General features: G+C 54.5%; 1 protein-coding gene and 1 long non-coding RNA gene across 3 annotated transcripts; one reads left to right on the top strand and one right to left on the bottom strand.

Annotated features, from left to right (window-relative positions):
• Window positions 1–6076: 6076 nt before the first annotated feature.
• Window positions 6077–16133, top strand: NBL1 (NBL1, DAN family BMP antagonist). 2 transcript variants are annotated; one of them, XM_072975247.1, is made up of 4 exons: window positions 6077–6312; window positions 13449–13643; window positions 13750–13861; window positions 14603–16133. In XM_072975247.1, the coding sequence occupies exons 2-4, from the start codon at window positions 13477–13479 to the stop codon at window positions 14846–14848; spliced, it is 525 nt and encodes a 174-aa protein (XP_072831348.1). In that variant the 5' UTR covers window positions 6077–6312; window positions 13449–13476; the 3' UTR covers window positions 14849–16133. The 2 variants fall into 2 exon arrangements, with proteins under 2 accessions (XP_072831348.1, XP_072831347.1); XM_072975246.1 differs by lacking the exon at window positions 6077–6312 and adding an exon at window positions 10127–10276.
• LOC140700781 (uncharacterized) lies at window positions 13011–14673 on the bottom strand. Its single transcript, XR_012079456.1, has 2 exons — window positions 13914–14673; window positions 13011–13311 (listed from the first exon to the last, which is right to left on the bottom strand). It is a non-coding gene; the product is annotated as an uncharacterized lncRNA (long non-coding RNA).
• Window positions 16134–21303: the final 5170 nt, after the last annotated feature.

Here is a 21303-nt window from a genome sequence, read left to right as displayed (position 1 = left end):
CTCCCTGACTGCTCTGGGTTTTGTGACCCTTCCCCTGTACTCACTCTAACCCACTTCCCTGCTTCTTCTCTCTGGCGTTTATCGCGATTTCAGTCTATATCTTTAACCTACATATTTTGTTGGCTGTCTGTCTCCTCCCACTAAAAGGTAAGCTCCCTGAGGGCAGATATTTGTATTATTTGGGGTTTTTAATTTTTTTTTTTGACTGCCATATCCTTGGCATCTGAATAGAGCCTGGCACTTAGTGGGCACTCCATATTTGCCGAGTAAGTGAATGTTAGTATATTACCTCCACTTCAGTCAAACTAGTTATCTATTCCTGAAACATTCTTCTAGAGGTGACACATTCATTCAAACAAATATGTTTATCTCACAAGCCAAATGTATCCATTTTGGTGACTGCCTAGAGGAGCTATGTTAAGAAGGATTCTGAGGATACTTCTGAGCCAATCCAGAAAGTGTTTCTTACGTTCATGGTGTCGGCTGTGGTGTTCTGGAGGTCTGAGGGCCACGTATTTGTCCAATGCACACCCCTTTTTCTGAGCCCTTTCTTTCTTACCATGGACTGCTTTCTCAACTTGCCAAGCCTTGCTCATACGTCAGAGCACTGGTTTAAGTCCTACCCCCAGCAAGCCTTTCCCAGGCATCCCAGCACCCGGGACTGCTCCCTTCTCTGAACACCTGTGGCCTCATGGTTGGGTTGCCAACGAGCTTTTCCTTTGTTCCACTGCTTCCCGTTGTTGGTGCCTCTGCCCTTTTCCCTTCCAGGGCAGACCTTACACCTTATTCTATCTCCAGTTCCTGGTGCTGTGCTGGACACTTAGTAAGTGGTACCCCCCAACCGAAAACAAGTTTTAATCAAGACTTTTGGGAGGTAAGTAATAAACTCCTTCAAATCAGCTTAGGTTTGTGAGATACTGGAAAAGTTCAGAGAGTCCAAGGAAAGGTGACTATCAGGACACATGAGGCGAGAACCAAGCCCTTGTCAGCTGCTTCAGTAGCCAGAGTTCTCTAGAATTCTGCCCTTAACGCCATTGGGTCCCTGTGCCTTTCAGTTCCAATTCCTCAGAAAGAGGATCTGATTGGCCAGCCTGGGTCAGGTGTCTACTCCGGGCCAATCCGCTCTGACCAGGACAGGTTCATGGAGAACACGTGGCTGTGGCTTGTACCTTGTGTTTATTGGTGGCTGTGGCTAGAAGCCAGTTCCCTAGTGGAGGGGCCGGACAGACACCCAGATAGTATTCTTTTGTGCCTTCTTTTTCTCCAATACCCATGTTCCTAACAGGAGGATTTTTCAATGAATCTATCTGGAGCACAAAAGCCTTAAGAAAAACAAAAAACAAAAAACTGTTCTGTGGGATAGTAAACACACATGGAAGGTCCAGCTCTTGAGGAGAGAGAAAAATTCTCCTCTATGTGGGCATTTGTGGGCTGCTGGGAGCTGAGAAATGGAAGAATCAGTGGAAGGGAGAACGGCAGAAGGACATTGTAAAGGAACTGACTTGCTAACGCTGCCCACCACCGTGGCATCCCTGTTTACCCCCTTCCCCTCTGGCAGCAGGGTGGACGAATTCCAGGCTCAAGGCCCTTTCCTGAGAACCCAGCTCTGGTGTTGTCACATGGAGGTGGGTGGGTGTCCCTGTGGAGTCAGGTGGCCCCCGCGGAAGAAAACAAAGTGATGGGGACAGGAAGCAAACAAAGAGTAAAGTGGGTGGTTGGGGAAGGCGCCTGGCACCCTGTCCCTGGCATTTAGGCCGCATTCCTGGTGACATGGATGAGGAAACAGCCATGACCACCACGGCCTCTCTTGAGTGGAAAAGGGACGTTTTTTGGAGTCAAACCGACTTGAGTTTAAATCTCCACTCTGAAATTCCCCAGAATTAGTTCTCATCTCTGACCCTCTTCTCTCTTTAAATGAACGTTTTATTCTATTTACTTATTTTAATTTTTTCTTTTTTTTTCCCCTTGGGGGAGAGGTAATTAGGCTTACTTATTTATTTTATTTTTGGAGGAGGTACAGAGGATTGAACCCAGGACCTTGTGTGCTAAGCATGCACTCTACCACTTGAGCTGTACCCTCCCCTGACAGTCTCTCTTCTCATCTCCTCCTTCTTAGCACTTGATCCCTCTTCTTGATTTTTGGTCTCCCATTCTACCTGCAAAGGGCATTTGACATATTTGCTTGGGGCCAGGTTCCGCTTGGGTCCTCATTTCTGGCCTCTAGTCTTGGCCGAGGCCACACCTCCCTCACCCTCCATAACCTTCAGGGACTCTATAGGACACCGTCACCTCCTCCCGCTTTCTCTGAGCCCAAGATGGGGCCCAGAGGCTTCCTGAGCTCCCAGGGACAGGAGGAGGTGGCAACAGCCAGCCCAAGGGGTGGGCTCAAAGTCAGAGTATCTGATTCTGCTCCTGGATGTACTGCTGACTTGCTGAATGAACTTAGGCAAATCCTCTTCCTCCGTGGGAAAGGATAATATGACACTAGTGGCTTCCACTTCCTGAGAGTCGAGCTGGTGCCAGGTTCTGTGCTTCACGCATGCATCCCTCAGTGAGTTCTCCCAGTAAGCATGCACTTGGGCACCATTAAAATTCCTATTTCACAGGTGAGGAAACTGAGGCTCAGAAAGTGCATTAGTAAGAAATTTGAGAAAACTTCGTGCTAAAGCCTGGGTTTGATCCAGGACTCTGACTCCCTGCCTTCTCTCTGCTGTACCCAAACCTCCCTAAAATTGCTTTCATTTTCTGGAGCACGTGCTATTTTCCAGGAACTGTGCCGAGCACTTTGCATCCATTTATCTCCTTGAATCCTGGCTCCTTCTCATCATAATCTTACCTTAAACGTCATCCCTTTGAGATGTCTTCTGAGGCTCTGCCATCCCATCACTCACTCTGGCTTGTCTGAGTTCCTCCATAACACTTGGATTATGAGAAACCTATTCGTCTACAGACGCGTACCTGCTGTGCCTCCCTGCTGCAGAACTTAAGCTTCTGGAGGGCTGGGGCCTTGTCGGTCTAGTCCATTGTTGTGTCCCCAGCACCTCTGTCCCTGCCTGGCACACAGTCAGCACAAGAAGTATTTGTTAAATAAGCGAGTAAGTCCTGATAACACCTCTACAGAGCACGTACTGCTAACAGCTGCATCTTACAGAGGAGGACACTGAGGCCCAGACAGGAAACAACTTGTCCAGTCGGTGGGTAATGGAGCAAGGATGTAAACCCAAGCAGAAAGACTCCAGAACCTTCCACAATGAGTCTTCATGGCCTCTCCCACCTACAAACTTGAAAGTGTGGACGCTCCTGGTCTTTATCTTGCAGAAGAGAGAGGGACCGTGGTTCTCCCGGACCCCAGTACCAACCGTCTGAGTCAGTGGGCCAGACTGGGAAGGAAGGCCTTTGCTTGTTTTCACGCTTTCTGCAAGAGAGTGCAGAGGTTTGGACCCCTGTCGAGGCCAGGCTGACGGGATTAGAGGAAACAGCTGGCCCAAGCCCGTGCCCTGCGGGAGGGAGCGCACATTCCCGGGACTCGGGGAGGGAGCAGCTCCCCACAGCCCAGTCACATTCCAGGTCGGTCATTTTTCTGAGCCCAGATGTTTGCTAATGAGCTGGGGAGAGAGGCTTTCAGTCCTCTACCCCAGCTCTGGGCCCCACATTACCTCGGCCCCAAGAGGCTGGCCCAGGGCCAGTAGGCTCTGGCTTCAGGCCCGTGCCCTGTGCCAGCCAGGCCTGTCGGGGCAACTGGCGCACCGCTGCCAACCAGGTGCATCTCCGGGAGCTTGGAGGCTTTGCCTTTCCCGCTGGGGCCCCACCACCCCGAGTCCTGGTGCTGTAGCATCCTTGCTGCAGCCTGAGGGAGGCAGTCAAGAGGGGTTGGTGGCAAGGGTGGGCTTTGGAGTTGACAGGTCTAGTTCAAGTCTGGACTTTGTCCATCACTAGTGGTGTGATCTTGGGCAGGTAACTAAGCTTGTGATGCCTTGATTTTTCTCATCTGTACAATGGGAATAATGACAAGATTGTGGTAAGGAGTCTATATAATAAAGCAGGCATAGTGCTAAGCATAATGCCTAGCACAGAATGATAGTTGTTGATGGTATTAACAAAAGTCACCTTCCAGACCCCTTGTTCACGTCGTAGCCCTCCGGTAATTACCAGTCTTCACCAGACAGGTGTGATCCAATCCCAAACCCCATGTACTTGATTAAGTGGCTGAGTGGCTGGCAACGGTCCACTTGGAGGGCCTCTTCTCCAGGCTCTCTGACTTGACAACCTCATCAATCTACACAATTAGCTTCTTGCAGTGGGGTGGGTTCCTACAAAAGGTAGATATCCAGTCCCTGCCCCACCCAGGGTCCACATTGAGAGTGGCAGTGGTAAGCAAAATTTTCAGTGTTTCCTGAGTGCCTACCGTGCAGTGAGGCTATCTAGACCCTGTGCCACGAGTCCCTCCAACCGATGGTAGCTGACATCCCCTTTACTGTGGCTCTAAGTCAGTTACTTAACCTTTCTCTAGGTCTTGACTCTTTCACTTATGAAATGAGGATAACAATACTGTTTATCCCATAGATTTATTGTGGGTGAAAAGTGCTTATAAGGGACCAGGCACATAGCATAGTAGATGCTTGATATGTGTGAGCTATTATGAGTGTTATTATAGTAATCCTTGTGGAAACACTTACAGGAGAATAATTACTTAATTCAGCCAAATATATTGTACACCTTGTTTGCCCTTCCACCCCCAAGTCCTGGGGACACTGACAGGTGATCCCTGCCCTCAAGGAGCCCACCGTCAAGCGGTGGAAAGAGATTCACTCAACTAGTCTAGAGGGAGGGAAATTAAAAGAACAGAGAGTATGTATCCTGTGCTTCCAGGATCACACTAGAGGAGGGAGGGGTTTATACTACCTGGATCTTGGGAAGGCTTTCCAGTCTGGTGCTTGAAGAATGCCTTTACTAGGACATGAAAGGAGGGGAAGGGAAGCCCGGTCAAAGGAAATAGAATAAGCAAGAGCTGGGAGGCATGGGGATGCATTACTGGGCTTGGAGAGACAGATAGGCCGAGTACACTATGGAGTTATCAGCAGGCCACTAGGAGCCACTGGGATTCTCGGCAAACTGACATGGGATGAGCAGGGCTGCGTCCACCTGGAAGCTTCCAGCCAGGCTGGGGTGAATGCATGGACACCAACCCACTACTGTGACAGAAAGCAGTGTTATCCAGTCTATCTCACAACTGTGTCCTGGGCTACTACTTCCAGGAACAAAGCTATTTTCTCACTTCACTGGGCACACCCAACAAAGAGGGCGTGGCCGAAACCCACCCAAATGCCCCAGTGTGGACTGATGAGTTGGGTACCCCTCCTCCTCTAGCAGCTGAGGCTGGATGCTGCGCTGGGCGCTCGGCTCTCCCCAGGGGCCAGGGAAGTGAGTCCAGTTTTTGACGCTCACGTTCCGAATAGTCTTCCTTGGGGCTCTCAGACTCCTCTCTGCACACTTAAGCCAACTGCTTGGAGCTGAGGCGAGGCCTGGCGGAGGTCGAGTGACACTAGGGAACTAAGAGCGCGGCCCTGCCCTGGGTCGCACGCCCGGGAGCGGAGAGGTGGGGGCGCACAGCAGCACTGCGAGGTGAGGACAGTCTCCCCGTACTGAGACTCGGTGGACTGGAGTGCCACACCCTCGGAGCAAGACTGCAGCGCTCGGTTCCCACAAAAAGGAACACCTCCATCTTTGTCACCCGAAGGCCAGGCTCGGCCTGATGGTCCCGGCTCCGGGAAAGTTACGCGGAGAGGAGTCCGAGGGCAGAGAAATCCGGCGGAGGGCGCTTTAGATCGAGCAGGGGCGCCGGCCTCTGCTCTGCCCCTAGGGCGCCGGCCAGGGCGGCCCCCGCAGCTCCGCCGTGCCGTCGGACCGCTCCGGAGCCCGGCCCGGGGCTCGAGGGCGGCGGGGAGAAGGGGCCGGGGCCCCGGGCGGCCGAGGCGCCCCCTCCTGCGCGTCCGGAGGGAGCGGCCCAGCGCGCCCGCCCGCTCTTTCTTTTTCGCGTCCCTCCCTCCGCTGCCCCCGCCCTCGCTCCCTATTTGGAGCGGAGACACCCCTGACGTCGGAGCCGCTCGGCTCGCCGCTCCCCCGCACCGCGCGCCCGCCCGGGGCCGCAGACGGCGCGCAGCGCAGCCCAGCCGAGCCTCACGGGGCTGCCGCCAACGCTGCCGGCCGCCTCCCCGAGCCTCCCGGGGGCGCCGCGCCTGACCCCCGCCGCCTGCAGACAGCTCCGCAGGAACCCGCGGGCGCGCCACGCTCCCCGCCGCCGCCGCGCGCGCGGTAAGTCCCGCCCGGGCCGGCACGCGGGCGCCCGGCTTCCAGAGGCTTCGGCCGCAGACGCAGCGCTGCGCCCCCGGCCGCCGGCTGCGCCCCCAGGGCACCGGGTGGAGGCGCCGCTGCCGAGCCCCGGAATCCGGAGGGCTCCGGACGCCGGGGCTGGGGACGTGGGCGCGGCACGGGGTGGCCAGGGAGCACTCCTGCGCCCCGAGCCGGTCCCCCGACTCGCTGGGGGTTTCCATTTCTCGGTAGGAGTTCCGCGGCCAAGAGAGAAAGGGAGGGAGATGCGCGGCCGAGGGCAAGCCGGGCGGGTCGAAGGCGGGTCGGGCCGCGCGGGCGCCGGGGCAGCGCCCGGAGCTCGGCCACGGGGCTCGCGTGTCCCCCCGGCTCTGCCCGGGCCTCTCTACGCCGCGAGTCTCTCCACTCCTGTCCGTTTCTGCCTCCTTTTTGTCTCTCTCTGTGTGTTTCTGTCTCCCCATCTGTCTGTCTCCGTCTCTCTATTTCCGTTCCTCTCTTTCTCAGGTTCTGTCCCTTTCTTTCTGTTTCTCCCTTTCTGCCTGTTTTCAGTTTCCCTGGTCTTGTGCCTCTGCCTTTATGTTTTCTTTCCGTCTGTCTGCCTGCCCTGCTCTGGGAGTCTGTCTGTGCGTCTCCCTGATCCCCCACCCTGAAATTCAGACCCCCCCCAAACCGTGTCAGAGGCACGGGGCCCCCACTGGGATTCGTGAATAGTTTCCTAGACCCGGTAAAAGAAGCGAAACCCTCCCCCTACCTTCCGCCTGCCCTCGGGGCCTGGCCTGGGTCATCCCCCTGGAATTGAGACTGGGGCAGGGGATCCAGCCTTTCCGGGGGCTCAGTTTTCTTAAGAGTTCCACCCCCGCGAGGCGGCCTGGACAACAGGGCCGTGCTGCCGGCCACCTGCCCGTCCCGCTCCCTGGGCGGGGCGATTCTGATGTTTTACAAGCCTCAGTAAAGGGGGCAGCTGGCTGCCTTGGCTTGGCCAGGGAGGTGGCGGGCACCAGGGGAGAAGGGCACATTTTCAGGCTTTCCAAGGCTTTTGCCCAGCTGGAGGACACCAGCCTGTAACTACGGGAACCCCAGGAAAACAGAGGTCAGGGCGGGAGGCCAAAGGCTGGGCGCTGGCAGAGGATGGGGGTGGGGAAGCAATTTGTCAACAAGGAGCCCCTCACCCTTTGTTACTGTGGAAACCACCAGCCTCCTGAAACTCCTCCAGATGCTGGGGCTGCTTGGGTGTGGTTTGCCTTTAGTTGGGGCCAAAGAAAAGGCGAGGCTGGAGCATTTCCTTGGTGACCCCCCTCCGCCCCTGCAAGCTGGACCTCTTCTGGGCCTGTGTGCTGGAGGGTGGACCCAGCAGTATATGCTCTGCATTAGCCACGGCTTTATTTTTCTTCTTTTAGAGTGAAATTTTGAACGGAGTGGACTGTTTCTCCCCACCCCCACCCCCAAGGGTCTCAGGCTGCGGGAGCAGGCAGGGATGCTGGTGAAGTCTGCAGTGGGACTTCTGCTGAGCAGATGTGTAGGCTGACCCTGCAGCAGTTCATTTGCATAGATTTGTTTTGGTGAAGGTTTTTTGGTTTGCGGGCAGGAGGGCCAGGGTCTGGGTTGGGGGGCTGTAGCCAGGATGGTGGAGCTGCCTGGCGGAGGCAGGCAGGCCTTTTGGGCATGGGCTTGGCCCTTCGTGTCTGGCCCTGGACGGTTGGTTCAAGCTCTGCCAGCGCTGATGGAAGGAAGGAAGCCACCCTGCGGTGACTGGGGTCATGGAATCACAGTGGAATCACATGGAATCCCAGTAGCCTTCAACAGCATGCTGGAGCCGGACTCCTCTTGAGAGAATCTGCCCAAATGGATGTTCCCAGGCCTCGCTTTCCATTTTACGGGGCAAACATGAGGCTCCAGGAGGTGAAACAAGTGGTCAGTGGCTTGGCCTGTAACCACTGTACCATCCTGCCTCCAGGCACACAGTGAGTCAGCAGAAAAGCCTGGGCCTGAACTTGTCCTCGGACCCCAGAGTGGGCCCGGGAAACCCTGCTGAGCTGATCAGGGCTGGGGTCTGACCCTGCCTCGCCCCTCCCAGACCGACCTTTTCAGCTACACCATTCACGGAAGTCCCTGTGCTCATTCCAAGACCTACAGGGGTGGCCTGCCTCACCCTTGCTGATCCCCAAGCCCAGGGCCGAGGCCACAAATGCCACACCCTCTGCACCTCGCAGCATGTACAGTGTGGCAGCCAGGCCCAGTCTTTTTTCACGAAGATGGATTCTAGAGGGGGCTGGTCTCTCCAGGACGCTATCCCTTCCGTCAGTGGCCCAAGAATTAGTCTTAGTGGAATCTCCCTCTTACTTCCTACCCTGGCAAGCAAGTGTGTTGGGCGGCACTGGACAGTTCATGAGTTCCCCCTAAATCCAGTTTCTTCCAGGCGGATACAACCCCGGATTTAGATATTCTCAGGAACCACTCAGGATCCGGTGGGAGGGAGAGGGTAGGGTAGGGGAGGGCAGGGAGGGAGTGTGGGAGGCAGAAGGGTGTGGGCAGAGTTCAGGGAGGAGGAGTAGCCCAGAGTGACTCCCAGTGACATCTACTGAAGGCATCCCGTGACAAGCGCCCTCTCCTGAAAATTCCTTGCACTCTTCAGTTCAGTTCTCACAGCTGCCCTTAGGAGGTGGATTATCCCCACTTTGCAGGTGAGAAAATTGAGGCACAGAAAGGTTATAGTGGCTGAGCTAAGATTTGCACCAGAGTCTGTCCCAGTCAGTGGTGGAGAATGGAGGACACCCAGACCCTGCCGTGTGTGTGTGTGTGTGTGTGTGTGTGTGTGTGTGTGTGTGTGTTGGGCGGTGGGGGAGGGGGTGGGCAGGAAGACAGGGAGAGGTAGGGACTGGGAGCATCTGGTCTGATAAGTTTGAAAAACATCTCACCGCAAACCCCACGGGCTTTGTGCGAATCCAGATGTCACCTGAGTGCACAGCTAGAAGCTTCCATCCGAGTCCTGGGCCTGTAAGTGGGAAGGTTTTCCAGAGGAGCTAAAGTTGGGGAGAGGCTTGTGTTTCTACCAAGGGTTTGCCAGCCCTGCCTTCCACCTGCTTCCACACCGGGCTGGTTGCTGGGAACCACAGCATCGAAAGCCTAGGGGGGATGTGTATGTGTGTGTGGCCAGGGGTGAGTGGACCATTGTACCTAGAAAATCGTGGTGAACTCTTGTTATACGAGATTGGCTCTTTACGAAGGGAGCTTCACAGTGAGCGGGGTCAGGCAGAGGTCTTCCTTGAAATCTAGGCCCCTCTGTGAATTTAAGCTTTCATTCCAGACTCTAGGCCCAGGCAGTGGGGTGGGTGGCACTTGTCAGCAGTGCTATTATGGGGGACCCTTCCCTGGGGAGTTGGGGGGCCTCAGAATCATTCAGGAGCAGGTCCAGATACCTGGGTCACACCCTAGACCCCACACTGTGAGGTCAGAATTTCCAGGGCTGGGGTCCGGGCGTCTGAGTCTTTGGCAAGCATCTCAGGGAAGATGCTAGGTTCTGGTAGGTGTGAGACGCAGAGAGAACCCCAAAGGCCCGACCCTGAAGCCTGTGACCTTGCTTCCCCACCCCCGTTCTTCCCTGGGAAGCAACCAGGGCAGGGGTCCAGTGTTTGCCCACTGCCTTCTTCCCCTGTGTGGGAGACACCGGCCGTCCCTTCCTTGATCTGTGCCTGTTTCCACAGTGCTGGGCTGGGTCATCCCGTGTCCCCTCCTCTCCCCCAGGGAACTTCTTTCTGTGTTGTTGGCAGCTTCCAGATGTGTCAGGTGTTTGCACGGGGCCTCTGAGGATCTGGAGGGCTTAGACTTGGGAGTGGACGGCGGGATGGGAAGAGGACGCCCACCCTGGGCTGAGGACGCCCTCACTGCAGCCTCCCCATGAGTCTGAGGACGGCTGCTGTCATACCTTCCTCGAGGCTCCAAGGAGCTAGAGGTTAGCCTGGGGATCCCCTTCCCGCTCCAGCATCCTGGGGATCCCATGACTTGTGGTGTGACCTTCAGGGCGGAGGAAGGGGTGAGAATCTGGGTAAGGCTCTGCAGTCTCAGGAAGGAAGATCTGATGGCTTGATCAGAAAAAAAAATCAGCTGAGCTTCTGCTTGAAAAAACAAAACACAAGCCAACAAAAAAAACTTGCTGGCAAAGCACTGACTCCATTGCGAAGGGCGGGGGGCAGCAGGGTTCCTTGGAGACGGCGGGAGGGTGGGAGGTGACCAGCCTGGCGTCCCCCTGCCTCCTGCTCCAGTGTCCAGCTTTGGCTCTGATGCCTGCCCAGCCTTCCCGTCATCCCCCGGGCGAGGGGAGAGAACTGGCCTGAGTTGGGCGCCTGCTGGGTGCTGGGTGCTTTCATTGCACCCTCCCCGCTCTTCTCAGGGAAAGTGCTCTGCTCCCTGTGTCCAGGCTGAGGTGGGTGGGCACAGAGAGGTGACTTCTGAAGTCACACAGCTCCTAGACTTGGAGGCCTGGGATTTGAACTTAGGAGCTCAGGGCTGCTGGCAGGGGGAAATGAGTGGGGCCCGGCCCCTCCTCGAGGTCCTGGCCAGGGCTTGGGGGGCCTGGCATTTTGGGTTCAGCACCCCTTCTGTGGGCCCAGCTGGCCTTTAGGCGTGTGCTGGAGAGGGAGGGAGGTAAGGGAGGTGGCCTTCTGCCTCTGTTTATCTCATTTCTCCTTGACTTCTGCTACAGCCTGACCCACAGAAACCAGTCCTCACCCTGCAGGCCAGGGCTCCCCTAAAACACTCACCGTTATCCCATCTCCCACTAAGCCTTGTTAATAACCTCAGCCCTATCTCAGCTCTCCCCCTACCCCGAGCCTGGTCCGAGCCCATGGCCTCAGGTCCGACCTCCCCTAATCCCAGCCCCAAATGAGCCCCAGTATCTGTCCCCAATCCTGAGGAGACCTAATCCCACTCCCTGGCCCAGTCGCTGCACTGGCCCTACCTGACCTGGCCGTCCTGAAGAGTCACGATGGGGTCAGGTGGAGGACAAAATTCCCCAGACCTCCTTGAGGTCTCCAGGGGGGCCAGTCTAGCCTGGGGGCCCAGGGAGCTGTGGCCTTGGATGAGCCGCCAGGGCCTCTGCTGGTGAGCTGTGGTCGGACCCTGAGGCAGAGGCTGGTTCCCTGGGGACGAAAGAGGACCTGGTTGGGTGAGGAAGCCTCCTGGATGCCAAGTGTGTTGAAAAATTAGATTGCCAGTTAGGAACAAGTCCATTCAATTTTCTTAGGACTTAAAACACAGGCTTTGCTGTCGATCTTGTGAGCGAGACCGGATGTGCGTGGGTGAGAGCCTGGGTCGTGACACAGACTCACTTGGGCTGGCGCAGGCTGTCTGGACTCACCTCCCACTGGTCTCCCCGCCTCTCCCCTCCCCGCCCAGCAGGGAGCGGGGGTCACCCAGGCATTGGGATCCTGTGAGATGGGACTGAGACCTCCTGCAGGGAAGAGGGGCAGGCCATGAGGAGAACTTGCTGGACAGAACGGAGTGCTGTGGATGGAGGTGGTCACAGCCCTGCAGGCCGGCCCAGGCCTTCCCCGCCAGCCCGGCTGAGCCAGCCCACCTAGTTAGCCTGCAGGAGCGGGCAAGACCCCCCCCAACACCTCCCACTTCCCAACGCTTGACCAAGTACCTGCCGCTTTCAGCAAAAAGTGGGCTGAGAGTAGGGTGGTTCTGATCAGTGGCATGTCCAGCCCTGAGCTGGCCTGACTGGTACTGGGCATCTGGGGGACCAGTGCAGCCATACTTGGCCCTTGCTTCCAATTCAGCCCCATCCAGCCCCTCTGGGGACTGTCCCCAGGCCCAGAATCCTAGTCTGACTGAGCTGGACCAGATCTCAAGCTTGACCTGTATATCTGAACCATTATAGAAGATTGTAAAAAAAAACAGAAAACAAAACCCCACAGAATCTCATCCTGCCCTAGAACGTTCATTCCACAAGTCTCCAGGGGATTCTGATGCTCTCCCAGGTTTGGAAACCACCTCACTTATGCTACAGGTGGGGACACTGAGGCCGGCCAGAGTGTCTGGGGCCCCACAGCGTGGGTAGACTCCTGACTCCCAGTCCAGTGCCTTTTCCCCAAGGTTCTGACTCCAGAGGACGCCCCCTGTGAGCGTTGCCCTCATTTCCAGGTCTCTCTGAAATTACCCTCCTCTACGCTTTTTGAGGTGAGGAAGTGGCAAAACCTACTGAAGATGACACTGGGGGACATTGGGAAAATCCCCTCGGAGCTGAAGGCTTCTGACACACAGTCTGCCCTGCAGCGCCATCTCCTGGCTGGTTCCGGTATTGCCTTAGTGCCTTGCTCCGTCTGATTCACAGAGGCTCAAGCCCTTGGCTTGGATTGTCTCCTCTTTGACTCAGGGATTAGGAAGGAGCTGGAGATGATGAAGTGTGTGTAGACTCAGGACTCGGGGCTCTGGTTGGGCATCCAAAAGAGAAATACAGTCTGGTTCAGAGTTAGTTCCTTCACTGAGGTGCAGCCAGCCAAGGTGGCATAAGAATTCACAGTGACATAAAGATAGAGGTTAGCTTTCCTGATGTCAGTTCTGACAACAGTGGCAGCATGTCCAGGAGACAGGCTGGCCGGCCAGCTCCTGGGGGGCAGGTGCTGTTGGAAGGACCCACAACATCACAGTGAGGAGGGAGCTAATGATTGTTCAACACTTAAAAATCTTTTTGGAAATTTAATGTCTAGTTTAGTACTTGCAACAATCCATTGCCACACCCAGTATCCCCATTGTGTTTTAGATGGAGAAACTGAGGCACAGAGATAAAAAGTAATGTGCTCAAAGCTACATAGTAAGTTATAAAAATAACTAACAACATGGAGTGTGTATTATCTGCTTGTCTCTCTGCTGAGGGTTTTTCATGAGATGCCTTATTTAATCTTCAAGATACCCAGCTGATGCTCGTACTGTTAGCAGCTACACTTTTGAGGTTCATACTGGAGAAATAACTTGTCCAAGGTTGTCCTGGAACAGTAAGTGGTAGAGGCAAGATTTGAACCCAGGCCATCGGGAGTCAGAGCCCATGCTTGTAACACCACCGCCCCCCACTCCTCTGCCCTGCCTCCTGGGCCCTGCCAGCCTCATCTGTGGTCTGTTCTCAGTTCTAGGGCTCCAGAGGCCACGGGCACGATGCTTCGGGTCCTGGTTGGGGCTGTCCTCCCCGCTGTGCTGCTGGCTGCTCCACCGCCCATCAACAAGTTGGCATTGTTCCCAGATAAGAGTGCCTGGTGCGAGGCCAAGAACATCACCCAGATCGTGGGCCACAGCGGCTGTGAGGCCAAGTCCATCCAGAACAGGTGGGATCTGGGGGGAAGGGCAGGTGGGCAGATGAGGACACGGACAGGGCGGCCCATTCCTGCCTCCGCCACGGTGACACGGATGCGGTGGCCTCTCCTCCCACAGGGCGTGCCTGGGACAGTGCTTTAGCTACAGCGTTCCCAATACCTTCCCGCAGTCTACGGAGTCCCTGGTGCACTGCGACTCCTGCATGCCGGCCCAGTCCATGTGGGAGATCGTGAGTACCGCTGCCCGCTCCCGCCCAGCCTCCACCCTGAACCTGGGCTGACCTTGGCCGCGAGTGCTTAGGGAGGCCTTGCTGTGTGCGGAGGTCGAGGCTTGTGCCGGGGAGACAGACAGACATGGTCCTTGCCACGTGATGGCTTATAAGTCTGACACCAACACATACAGGACTAGAGATTTTTCTGAAGCTCCATTCTGATGTCAGTCGCACGCTGCAGTTCTTTCAGTGGCTTCCCATTGTTATAGGATGAGACCTAAACCTTTGCCAGCCCCACAAGGCCTGGTCTGGCTCGCCAGGCAGAGGGAACAGCGTGTGCAAAGTCTCAGGCAGATCAGGCAGCGCAGAGTTGGCAGGAGTGGCACGAGATCAGGGTTGGAGAGATCTGCCCCAGAGGCGGCCTGAGTCAGGAGTCAGGATTTTTCCGCAGATGCGTTGGGAGGCCTGGGGGGCATTTCAGGCAGGAGGTGATCATGTTGGGTTTTCCTTCAAGGTGCCCTCTGGCTGCCGTGGGAATGGAAGAGGCTGGCAGATTGGCTGAGAGGAGGGAAGTCTGGTGGCTCCTGCAGGGACGCCCCCACCCCTCGCTGGGCCCACAGAGCCCACTGGGGCATCCTGGGTGGGCTCAGGATTCTGGGGCCTCTGGGATTCTTGGTCTCATGAGGAGTGTTACCCTGGGGCCTCCTTGCTGCCCCAGGCCTTTGGAAACACCTCTCCCTTTCTCTCCTGCCCTCCCAGGTGACTTTGGAGTGCCCTGGCCATGAGGAGGTGCCCAGGGTGGACAAGTTGGTGGAGAAGATCTTGCACTGCAGCTGCCAGGCGTGTGGCAAGGAGCCGAGTCATGAGGGCCTGAGCGTCTACGTGCAGGGCGAGGACGCGCAGGGCTCCCAGCCTGGCCCCCACCCCCACCCCGGTGGGCAGACCCCCGACCCCGAGGATCCCCCGGGGGTTCCCCATGTGGAGGAAGAGGGGGCTGAGGACTGAGGCCCCCAACTCTTCCTCCCCTCTCATCCCCTGTGGAATGCTGGGTCTCACCCTCCCAGGGAAGAGTTGGGGGAGAGGCTGAAGCACCCCCTTTGGCACTGGATGGACTTGGATTCAGACTTGGACTTGGAATGCTTCCCGGTTGCCATGGAGATCGGAAGGGAGGGGCTGGCACCAAGCTGCACAATTTAATATATTCAAGAGTTGGGGGGAAGAAGCAGAGGTCTTCGGGATTCTTTTTCGGAGGGGGGTTCTCTTCCTTTCTGCCTCCTAGAGGTGTGCCCTTGGACGGGGGACAGTTGGCTAAGCTGCTGCATTGGGGTGAGGCCGTGCAAAATGGCGGGAGCCAGGCCAAGGCCTGCACAGCCACTGGTGAGGCAGGGCCCTGGGTGTGCTGATGGTGGTGTTGGGCCCCAGGCTGAGGGTGGGCACCTTGACCGCAGCAGCCCGAGGGAGCGCTGGGAGGACCATTGGCAGAAGCAGGAAGCTCTGGCCCCACAGGCTTCTCCCAAGGCCTCCCACTCCCCATCCCCAGGGTGACTTCTTCCTGGTGGCACAGAGGTGGCCCTCCCTTGATGGCGTGGTTGGGAGTCAGGCCTGGGCAGGACCCTGCTGACTCATGGCCCTGGAGCTGGAAGCCAGGCCCTCTGGCTTCTTTGGCTGCCCAGGGGGTGGAGGGAGCGGGGGAAGAGGAGCCCTGCTGGGCCAAGGGGAGGGGCTGACCCCCTGGACCAGAAGAGCCTCCCTCTCTCCTCGCCCTCTCCCAGATCTTGGTGTCTCCCCCTCCCCTCAAGTTCTAGGCCCCTCACAGCTGCTGGAGCTCAGCTTACCCTCTTGGGAAGCTTTTTCTGAGTATCTGATGGTGGGGAGCAGTCTCCCTTCCCTAGAGGTGCCAGGAGGGACTGGGTGGGGTGGACTCTGGCTGAGCCTCAAGAAACGTGGAAGGGGAGGGGCGAGGGCACGTGTGGGTGGCCAGTGTTCCCTGTGGCTCCCCAGCTGCCCAGTCCCACAGCCTCCCTTCCCCCAGCTGCACTTTAGCCCTAGAAGGGGCGCGGGGCCGGGGAGGGAGGGCTGGGCAGGCGGGCAATGAGGAAGGCCCCACAGCACCCATAACTGCCTGCATCTGCCTGTCTGTCCCCAGGGCTGCTGCCAGCCCAGCAGCCCCCTGCCTGGGGGCGCCACGGCCCTCGCAGCTGTTGCGACAAGAGCTTCTGGAGCTTGTAACCAGTAGATTGTCTCCCTGATGGACCCTGAGTTTTCTCATGAATAAACTCGTTCAACGCGTGTTCTCTTCCTCACTGGGTGGCTCTGCTGACCCAGGGCTCCCCGAGGGGAGGGAGTCAGGCTGCACATCGAGTCCAGATCAGAGACACCGGACAGTGCAGCCCGCAGGCCCTCCCTGCGTCTTAGGGGCCCCCACTTTCCCACCTTGCTGTGGCCCCCTGGCTCCTGGTTCCCAGCTCCTGCCTCCTTCCTTGGGTGTGTTTCTGGCCTCTCGTATATTTTGGTGGGACCTCTGGAACCTCTTTTCTGACTTTGGCCCTCAATCCCTTGGGCTTGCCCCAGGACGTTGCTTCGCCCTCACAGGGACCCAGTCTGGCTTGGCTTCAGGAGAAGGGGAAATGGACAAAACTAGTGGTTACAAGTTGCTGTGTGAGGTGCGTGCTGTGCTAAATACTTTACATAAATTAACTCGCTTAATCCTCGCTACCACCTGGCAAGGTGGATATAGTGCCTTCATTTTACAGACGAGGCATCACAAGTGCAGAGGGGTTAAGTAACTTGCAGAAGGGTTAAGTAACTTGCCCAGGGGTGAGAAATGTCACCAACAGGGCTTGAACACAGGCAGTCTGGCAGAATCATTCTTTCCGGTATAACCTTAGTAATGGCCATTTGTTAATTACCTACTATGTGCCTGGCTGGTTGCTTGGCAACTCTGGAGTCCTTTCCCCCTCACAATGGCCCTACGGGATTGGTACCGTTCCCCGCACGCAGCTGAGCGTGGGCCCCCTCCCCCAGATTCTCCACTGAGGCAGGGCTGGTGGTGTGGGTGAGAGCTATGATGCTCTTTATTCCTTGCACACATTGCTGTAACCACCAATATCAGGCAGTTTGCATATATTATTTCTAATCCATGGATGATCGTCATTTTGCAAATGAGAACTGAGGGCCTTTATGCTTTGGGAGTGTCTCCCAGGCTGGGAAGCGGCGGTGCCGGGATTCCAATCTGGCGTCCTCTAGTGGTGCAGTTGTGTACTACACACGTGAGTTCCTCAGGGTACCAAACCTTCCCCTCATGGACGCCCTGCACACTTGTGTAGGTTGTGTACTGCCCAGCTACAGGATGGCGCTTCCTGCAGTCATGCAGGACACAACTCTTTAGGGTGGCCTGTGCCCCTTGACGTGGAACTGGGTTGGAGAGAACCCGTCAGTGACCTCTTAGTCTGTCAGGGACAGACTGGCCATATTCACATATATTCTGCATAGCTAGAGGTGAGGTCTAACTCAGGGGCTTTGGAGGACTCAGAGACCAGGCCCAAATAAAGGACTTCCTGGGGGCTGTGTCTTGGTACTGGGCCTCTGAGACCCGAGCATCGTCTTGGCAGGATGAGTCTTGACCAGGAGCTGCTTATATCCTGTGTATGAAACAAGGCAGGGTATAAATCCATAGATACATAAAGCAATTAATCTGAGGCTGGTTGGAAAGGAAGCAGGAAGGTGAGTTGGTGTGGCTGGTGGCAGACCTGGAATCCTAGCCTGAGTTCAGACTTCAGTCTCTTTGCAGTAAGAGCCCTGGAGGTGTCTGCACAGAACTCGATGTCAGTGAGATGAAAAGAAGCCTCGTGGGAGGAGAAGAGAGAGGCTGGAGACTGCAATAGTCCAAGCAAGAGGTGATGGAGGCCAGAATGGAGTGGGGACAGGCAGAGGGTAGGGAGGTAAGGCCCTAGCAGAGAGGTGGGGCCACAGAGGAGAGGCGGGGCCACAGAGGAGAAGCGCTGCTGATTGGATGTGGGATCAGCGAGTGGGAAGAGCCAGATTTGTGAGAACAGAGAAGCATCACTAGAGGGGCCAGCTTGCCAATGGCAGTGAGATGTGGATTAGTGACTGCCAATTTTTCTCTTCGTGGATCTCAAACTGAACTACCATGATAGCCCAGAAAAAAATCGCAGGTCCCTCTCCACTGTTTCCCCCGAAACCTCCTGCAAGGGTGGAGGAAATTTAAAATCTTCACAAGGGATAAACACTGATGCACACTGTCTATGCTGGACCATCTCCGGATGGTCAGATAATTTGTACCAGTTTCCCCACCTTGTTTGAGCCACTGGTATCGAGCCAATAACTCCCATCTAGTTTCCTCCCCTGCTTTGAGCCTCTGAGAAATTCCAATCTGCCTGGGTTTAAATTCTGGCTGGGCCACTGCCTAGCTGCATAATCTTGAGCAAGTCACTTAAGATCTCTGAGGCTCAGTTTTCCCATTAGGAAGTCGGGGAATCATGATTGTACCACCTCACTATCAGAGTCGTGATCTTTGCATGAATTAGTGTAAATACAGAGCTTGGAAGAGTGCCTGGCATATGCTAGGACCTCAATGAATATCAGCTGTTATAATAATAATAATTAAGACTGAATGATAGGCCCATGACAGCTGGTGATTGGGCTGATGGTTTTGTTCATTCATTCATTGAACATATATTTATGGCAGCCTAATACTTGCTAAGGCATCAGCAGTGAACAGAACAGACAAATCCCTGCCCTCATGGAGTTAACCACTTGGCCCCAGCTTCCTATGGAAGCAGCTCTAAGCAGGCCTCACAACCTCTCTGGACCTCGATTTCTCCATCTCTGTCATGAGGAGTCCTCCTTGGTCCTCTGTGTACTGACAGGCACAGAGGACTTCTAAGACTTAGCTGTCCCATTGTGGCATCAGCCTTCTCCTCTAGGGAGAGAGCAACCCACAGCTAGAAGTAATCAAGAAAACACTGAGCATCCTTGAAGGTCCTTCTCTACCCTGAGGTGTTAAGGATATTTAAGACTATATTATTCCATGACTGAAATGACAAATTTAGGTGAACACACAGAACTTCTCAAAAGGTCTTAAAGTCAAGATAATAACTGTGACCACAAGATGGCACCATCACCCAGACCCAATTTGAAAAATTATTATTATTTTAAAAGTTTAATTTCATTTTTTATTTTTTATTGCAGTATAGTCAGTTTATAATGCTGTGTTAATTTCTGGTGTGCAGTGCAGTTATACATATATATTCCTTTTCATATTTTTTATTATAGGTTATTACAAGATATTGAATGTATTTCCCTATGCCATCCAGTATTAACATTGTTGTTTATCTATTTTATATATAGTAGTTACTATATGCAAATCATAAATCCCAACTTATCCCTTCATCTCCCCTTCCTCTCTGGTAATCGTAAGTTTGTTCTCTGTGTCTGTGAGTCATTTCTGTTTTGTAAATAAGTTCATTTGTATCATATTTTAGATTCCACACACAAGTGATATCATATGGTATTTTTCTTTCTTTTTCTGACTTACATCACTTAGAATGATGATCTCCATATCCATCCATGGTACTGCAAATGGCATTATTTTATTCTTTTTTATGGCTGAGTAATTTTCCATAGTATATATACACCACATCTTCTTTATCCAGTCATCTGTCAGTGAACATTTAGGTTGCTTCCATGTCTTGGCTATATAAATAGTGCTGCTGTGAACATTGGGGTGCAGGTATAAGCAAACTACAGATCATAATATAATAAACATCCATGCATCTATCACCTAGAATGAACAAATGTTCACATTTTTGGTCATGTTTTCTTTAGATATTAAAAAAAAGGACATTAAACTGAAAAAGCCAAAGCAGAGGGACTAATGTGCTATCCTACTATATTCTTCTAATTTTCACAGTGCTAGAATTTACCAGGCGCCTCCTCTGTGCAAAGTGGTGTAAATACTCATCCCATTTGTATCTTCGCTGCCCCAGTTTCACAGCAGCAGGGAAATGAAGAGGCTCACAGAGCACGTAACACAACTGGGATTATGAACCCAGGTCACTGGGCTCCATAGTGTGTTTTACATAGTGTTTCTCAGCTTTTCTATTGCTCATATAAGGAATCCCTAGGCTGATGGCGTTACTGTAGAGCTGAATGCACTCCCATTGTACAGGTGGGAACACTGAGGCCAACGGCTAGCACTGACACAGCATCGTAAAGTTTACAGATTACACCAGTGTCATTTTGTCCTGCCAACAACCCTGTGAGGTGGGTGCTGTGTTGTTCTGCTGATGATTGTGGAGGAGAAAACAGAGACCAGGGAGATGGAGTCGCTGGCCCTAAGTCCATGGAGCTAGGTACCAGTGGAGCTGGCATCTCAAGTCTGCTCTTTCTGATTCTCTGCCAGTGCTTGATAGCCTGTTCCTTGAGGCACGACAGAAATTGTCACAGTGGTGCAGGTGGTGCTGGGAGGGAGGACAGACCTTCTCCTGCGACAGAGACCCATCTGTGGGCAAGATGGAGACTCCAAGCACCAAGCAGTGGCTCAGGGGGGATGGCTGTGTGCAGGGTCTTGAGGTTCTTTGCCTTGGGCACTGGGCAGAGCTGAATTTCAGTTCCACTTGATCACTTGCTGCTGGTGAACTTGGGTGAGGCCCTTGGCCTCTCTGAGCCCCATTTTAACAGCTACCTCTTGGCGTTACTGTATCAGTAGAAATGGCATAATACAGCCCCTGGAAAATAGCGGGAACCGTAAATGTGGGCGGTATTATTTCCCTGCTTCTGCGAAGGGAAAAAGACCCCCGCCCACTCCGGATTCCCTTTCAACTCCTCCCCGTTTTCTTTCTTTCTATGGCAATTTTCACTCTACGACTACTTTGTTTACTATGCTTATTTTTGCATGTCTCTTTCCAGTAGACTGTCAACTCAGTGAAGCTGGATCTTTGTTTTGGTTACTATGGTGTCTTGATTAGGCAGAACAGTGCGTGACACTTAGTAGGCGTTCAATACGTGTTTGTTGAATCCACAATATTAATCTGTGAAGTGTCGGGTAGAGACTGTCCTTAGCCAAGGGGGGAGAGAGACACAGCAGTGGTGCCCGGGTTGTGCCACACCCCGCCCTTCTTCCTGCAGCAACTCCACCCCACCTGGCCTGGGGATTCCCCAATCTGTTCACACTCTTTAGTAGACTTGGGAGTGCCAACAGCTCGCGGACTTCATCTTCAGTGCCTGGTGCTGTCGGGAGAACGGGATGGTTTCTGCCCAGAAAGACCGTGAGGAGGAGGTAGCCATCTGTTTAAACTAGAGTTTTAAGGAAGTATTATGTAGGTTACTATATACCATATATACTATTATATACGTACCTACGTGTAATATTATATATGTGTACGTATACGTCAAGCGATCTGCTTAATCTCCCCCAACGGGCTCCCGCAGTGACCCTC

The sequence above is a fragment of the Vicugna pacos genome, chromosome 13 (genome assembly GCF_048564905.1).
Source record: "Vicugna pacos chromosome 13, VicPac4, whole genome shotgun sequence".
In the NCBI taxonomy this organism is placed as follows: Eukaryota; Metazoa; Chordata; class Mammalia; order Artiodactyla; family Camelidae; genus Vicugna; species Vicugna pacos.
This window is presented reverse-complemented; position numbering and strand designations above follow the sequence as displayed.

Coding starts and splice junctions, on each gene's coding strand:
- NBL1 (XM_072975247.1), top strand. CDS start 13,477: ATGCTTCGGGTCCTGGTTGGGGCTGTCCTCCCCGCTGTGCTGCTGGCT. Junction 13,644..13,749: donor GCCAAGTCCATCCAGAACAG/GTGGGATCTGGG, acceptor CTCCTCCCACAG/GGCGTGCCTGGGACAGTGCT. Junction 13,862..14,602: donor CCCAGTCCATGTGGGAGATC/GTGAGTACCGCT, acceptor CTGCCCTCCCAG/GTGACTTTGGAGTGCCCTGG.